A 6,000-nucleotide genomic window follows, 5' to 3' on the forward strand; every position below is an offset into this window, starting at 1 on the left:
GACCATATATGTAAGTCCTGTTTCTTAAACTTATTATTTTCATGTATTATGCTTGCTATTAGAAAGTATAAAAATCAGCTTGCTATATTAGAGAATCTGTTAGATACTTTTTCTGCTTATATTGAATTCTATTTGTCCTTTTATTCTTAAGATCCAGATTACTTCTCACAGATTCTAAAAGAAGAAACTGCTAATTTTTCTGAAATCAAAATTAAAAAAAGGCAAATTCTTTGCATTTTAGCTTCCCTCACAGCATAAAGATTACCCTTCCCGATCCTGGGCACATATTTGGTATTTGGTGTACCAATAATCGATTTCTCCTAGATTATATAATAATGTGATGAATTCATGATGTTTGGTTATGAACTAAAGAAATACTCGATAATGAATCCATTTCCCCCAGGAATAATATAAAAAAAAAAGAGGTTGTATGATTTTGACTAGATAATTACATATCAAGTGACCATTTTGTAAATTGTTTACAAAAGGTATTGAAAATATTAATTATTATCAATATTTATTTTATATATGAATTAAGAAATTTTAATGATCTAATCAATAATACAGTGGTATTATGATGGGATGATGAGAAAAATTAATTTCATGCCCTAAGATTTGTTAGGTGATATTTACAAATGGAGAGCTAGTGCAATTAACTATCACTTTGGGATTTGTACCAAAAAAAAATCACTTTGGTATATGTAAGTCTTTTTTTTTTTGGTAGAAATTGCATCTATTGATATACTCGGATTACACTCTCATCATCTGTATGAACATGAACAGATAGACAAGGATCGGAATTTGGCCAAACTATCATTTCCGAAACAAATAGGGCCCTCCTTGTAAGGGAATCTGTTACACAATTTCCATCCCTTGAAACATGAATAAAAGAACACTGGCCTAGGTAGAAGACCAGGTGGCGTATATCCGCCAGGATTGACCGGATTGACATCATCGAAGCCTTCGAGCAATCTTGTAGACACGAAATAACCTCTAGGTTATCACTCTCAACAATCAAATTGTAAGTGTCTTCAGAAATTGCCTCCAAAAGGCCCTCCCTAATGGCTAGAGCCTCACCAATAAGAATATCTGTGAATTGAATAGGATTAGAGACTGCAATACGTGGGCGGCCAATGTGATCTCGGATCACAAAACCAACCCCACTTTCTTTCGTACTTGGGTTCAAAGAAGCATCACAACTCAACTTGAACGATCCAACAGAAGGATTTACTATTACTTGCTGCACTCTCATTGTATGATTAGTCAGCATTGGTAGCTTCACCATCTTTGTTGAAATAAACTCCTCATAAGCCTTTTGAGCAGCCACAATCACTGCTGTAGGTTCCCAAGTTTTCCTACCAAACACATGATCATTCCTTGCAATCCACAATTGCCAAGAAGTAAAGGAACAGAGAGAACTTAACTCCTTAGCGACCTTCTTTGCAAGTGATGAGAAATGAGACCAACCTCGGATCCATTGGGAGATATGAATATCTTGAATTCTATGTGATAAATTACAGCCAAACCACACAGATTTAGCAAAAGGGCAGTGCAATATGATATGCTCAGTTGTTTCCTCCATCGCCCCACAACGCATACATGACCGATCAGTAGACACTTGTCTATGATGTAAGGCCGATGCTGAAGCGATTCCACCAGCACAAGACCTCCACAAAAAATTATTGATCTTCGGTAAAGTGTTACACCTCCAAATAGCCCTCCAAACCATAGAGGGTATATCCATCCACTGATGTGAGGTAGCAGAAGATGGTTTGGACCTTTCTTCATCATGCCATTGGTTACTAAGCAAATGATATACACTTTTAACAGAATACCTTCCATCCTTTGAAACATCCCATATTTGATAATCCTCATTTGCAAAAAGCCCCAACTGTATACCCAAGATTGCTTCCTTGTCATTTGGATGAAAGAACTGATCAAGTATTTGCAGGTCCCAGCATCTATTTGCATCATTAATCAATTCTGAAACCTTTACAGGAGGACAAGCAAGCAATGGTGGGTATTGCAGTTTAAAGTTTGGGAGACTTGGAACCCAATTATCAGACCAAATATTTACCTTTATCTCTTTTACCAATATGTCACATGAGACCAGATTGAAGAACCTTCCTTCCTTCTATTATACTCCGCCATGCCCGCGAAGGTTTAGAACCCAATGTTGCCTCCATAAAACTTCAATTGGGAAAATATATAGCCTTCATATAAATTGCGCCCACATAGAAGAGGGGTCACTCCAAAGTCGCCATGCCACCTTAGATAAAAGTGCTTTGTTTTGAAGTGATGGATCTCTAAAACCTAGACCTCCTCTCTCCTTTGTTTGACATAATCTAAACCACGAGATTCAATGGATCTTTCGCTTATCTGAAGCATCCCCCCAATAGAATTTAGAAGCCGCCCTCCTGAGCTTTGTCCGATGTGAAACAGGTAGCTTAAAATGGGAATAAGCATAATTGGCTAAGGAGAAAGCAACAGATTTCAACATAACCTCCTTTCGTGCATGAGATAGTAGGCGATGCTTCCACCTAGTAAACTTCTTACCAGCCTCATCTGTAATCTCCTTAAATAAATCAACTTTGGAAACCCCAATTTCTGTGGGTAGATTAAGATATTTGGAAAGACCCTTGCCATAGGAAACTTTGAGAACTCTAGAGAACCAGCGCTGAAATCGCTGTGGTGTATTGGGGCGGAATAATAAAGTTGATTTTTGCAAGTTAATGGCTTGGCCACTCGCCTTACAATAAAGATCAAGGCACTTCTTCAATTCACATATCTCTGAAAGCTTCATCTCAGAAAAAAGGAGGCAATCATCAGCAAATAGGAGATGTGTCACTGGTTTAGTCCTATTCAGAACTCTAATACCCTTGAAAAGTCCCACAGATTCTGATTTTGAGATAAGACCACTAAGTGCTTGTGCACAAATGATGAAAAGGGCTGAAGACAAAGGGTCACCCTATCGTATCCCTCTCGATGGAAAAACTGTTCCATGAATTCTGCCATTGATGACCAGCTTATAAGACACAGACCTCAGAGATAACACAACCAGATGCAACCACTTAGGGGAGAAACCAAGTTGAAGAAGTAATTTTTCCAAGAAATCCCATTCAACCCTATCATACGCCTTCTTCATATCTAACTTCAAGGCCATGAGCTTCTGCTTTCCTTTCTTCTTGTGAGTGATAAAATTGAATATTTCATGAGCAATGAAGATGTTGTAAGTCACATTTAACTTAGATGCTTATATTATATTGATAAATATGTTTAATTAAAAGGTAAATAACATTATATTATAGAAAAATATCACAATAGTATCATACTCCTCCCATATTTTAGCATCTTTGAGAGTTGACTCTTTAGTATGTTTTATTGTAACAGTACTATTCTGAAAATTTTTCTCCACTTAAAAATATTGATTTTTTTTTTTAATGAAATATGAAATAAAACCTCATTTCGGCCCATTTACAAATCAGTCCTTCATTATGAGTCAGGTGGTCAAATATTACAGTAAATTGATCATTAGATTAGTTGCTAACCGGATCAATCATGTGTCAAATTTCATTCCGCCACACACGTTCATACAGAAATTTGCTAAAATTGATTTTGAATTGTCTCTGCCACAAATTTTTGCTACATGCAGGGAGTTGCCCATTCAGATTTAAGTTAATGCGGAAGTCATACTGGTTTTTGCAAGAAGAGTTTTTGCTCCATGCATCTTTGTTATATCGCAATGTTAAGGTTCTTTCTACTTTGTCGCTTTTCATTTGCTGCATCTCTTTAAGTCTCGGTGAAAGATCTTTTGATATCATATTGCATATACTGTTTTTGCACTCGCTCTACATAAAGTATTAACAGGTGGTCTTTATTTGAATTCAGATAGATATACCATGCCGACCGAGAGCACACACACAAATGTTACACATAATTTGGAAGAATTAGTAATAAACAAAGGATTGAACTTGAAAGGGGGGTTTTTTTTTTCAAGACAAGAAACAAAACTTACAGCACATCTATCGTCCTCGAAGGAGGAGCGAAAAAACAGAGCAAGTGGATAGACCAAAGTAAACCCTTGAGAAACAAAAGGCGGCTTTCGCACATATGATGCTCCCAATATAGAAATCATGCTTGAGCTCTAGCAGCAGTACAGTTATATTGGTTTCATCAACTATTATCGTCAAACGATTTAAAAGATCTAAAGTAAAATTACAGCTTTTTCTGAGCTAATACTGGACTCCCTATCCCCACCCACCCAACAAAAAAATTCATATTATATACGAACCATTTAAATATGTGTACGTTTGTTTTCAAAAAAGAATAGAACCCAAATGAATAGAACATATTTAGCTGGATGCCACAGGCTTCGCAATGGCCTGTTTTATAGCCTCAGCATATGTCCTGTGCTGATAGGTAAGGGTTGATTCCAGCAAATCCCAGAGTGATGTCTTAGGGTTCCAACCTGCACAGCGAATCACCAACTTCTGTGACGATCGTGTTAAACCTATATAATACAAACCAACATAAGGAGGAAGAAGCAAAAGACTTACCTAGTTGTCTGTTGATTATTGTCATGTCGGGGATTCGCTTGTCACTGTCATCGTACCCTTCACCATAGAACTCTTTAGAGCTTACATCGATGGTTGGATTCTCCAAAGAAGGTTCTCCACTTACCTTAGCATATACCTGGACAAATTATATGGAGAATAAATTTTTGCAGAACCCCCGGAATGAGGATGCAATATCTCTTAACATATCCAGTTCAGACTCCAGAAGAATAGAAAGAAAATAAAACTGCTTGGCTATGTACCTCCGTCATCATCTCTGCCAGTTGCCTCACTGTAACTTCATTGTTAGGGTTGCCAACATTGAAAATATGTCCATTGGCCCTTACTGGATTTTCCTTCAAAATTTTAAAATTAAAAAAAATGTCAGCCATTGCACTTCACAATGTTAAAAAAAGGAAGATGATAAAGATAAAAGGGCTGTTTGTTGGCATACAATCATCAACAGAACAGCTTCAATTGCATCCTTGATATAAACAAAGGTTCTCTGGGACTGGCCGCCATCCACAAGCTTGAGTGGTTCACCACGCAGGAGATTCTGCAGGTAAAACAGTGGTCAGATAGCCTTAAAACAGTTACAACACTATTAACCATTTATCTTGATAGCATGACTGAAATTGAACTAACATTACTGAAGCATGCTAGAACTCTTGGAACACCCTCACTTGGACCATCAATGCCAGGAATGAAATCCATCCTTGGACCAATCCAGTTAAAGGGTCTTACAATAGTGAAGTCAAGACCATTTTCCGCACCCTCAGCTGTAATCAGTGCAAAAGTTAGGAAAGCACATAATAGCATAATATAAAAAATTCCATAGAAGGACCAAATATGGATGCGCACCGTAAATCAGCCTTTCAATGAGTTGCTTTGCACATGCATAGGACCACCTTTGCTTCTCAATAGAGCCAAAAATGCAAGGAGATTCATCTTCTTTGAGGACATAGAATGCAGGATCCTGTTTCATCATAAAAACACCAATGAATTGAAGCTCGGTTATAAATAAAGCGATGATTCAGCTCACTGGATAATGCAGCAGTCAGGCCAATGTTTATCCGCAGACTCAGACAGCCATCCTACCATCTGTATATTTAATTATTTAATATGGTGGTTTTTTTTTTTTTGGGGGGGGGGGTGTATTTCATTTAATATCAGAACAATATTCTATATAACACTAACATTGAGAGAGCATTTATGAGCGTAACATTTCACCAAGGTCAAGTAAAACCGTGACATATCTAGTCTCAAAAGTTCAGAAGCCCAACCTGACTAAAAATCAACAGGGCGATGTATCATACACTCAAGATTGTGTATCACACCAGACTACCCAAAGACCCAACTGAAAAGGTCACTCAACTATGACAAAGACCTAAAGTTCAAAACATCAATCCATATAGATCCAACAATTTAAAGAATAGGAGCTTTCTTT

At 37.3% G+C, this 6,000-nt stretch overlaps 1 protein-coding gene across 1 annotated transcript in view; it reads right to left on the minus strand.

The window, feature by feature from the left end:
- Nucleotides 1–3,965: 3,965 nt before the first annotated feature.
- Nucleotides 3,966–6,000, minus strand: part of LOC122089986 (UDP-D-apiose/UDP-D-xylose synthase 2) — a 4,790-nt gene continuing 2,755 nt past the window's right edge. Inside the window, exons 4-9 of the mRNA XM_042659788.1 lie at nucleotides 5,415–5,529; nucleotides 5,199–5,332; nucleotides 5,008–5,109; nucleotides 4,817–4,909; nucleotides 4,557–4,692; nucleotides 3,966–4,468 (exon numbers count right to left, since the gene is read on the minus strand). Of these exons, the coding sequence (XP_042515722.1) occupies nucleotides 4,353–4,468; nucleotides 4,557–4,692; nucleotides 4,817–4,909; nucleotides 5,008–5,109; nucleotides 5,199–5,332; nucleotides 5,415–5,529 (696 nt within the window). The 3' untranslated portion in view covers nucleotides 3,966–4,352. The remainder of the gene's footprint in view (nucleotides 4,469–4,556; nucleotides 4,693–4,816; nucleotides 4,910–5,007; nucleotides 5,110–5,198; nucleotides 5,333–5,414; nucleotides 5,530–6,000) is intronic.

This window comes from Macadamia integrifolia, chromosome 9 (genome assembly GCF_013358625.1).
Source record: "Macadamia integrifolia cultivar HAES 741 chromosome 9, SCU_Mint_v3, whole genome shotgun sequence".
In the NCBI taxonomy this organism is placed as follows: Eukaryota; Viridiplantae; Streptophyta; class Magnoliopsida; order Proteales; family Proteaceae; genus Macadamia; species Macadamia integrifolia.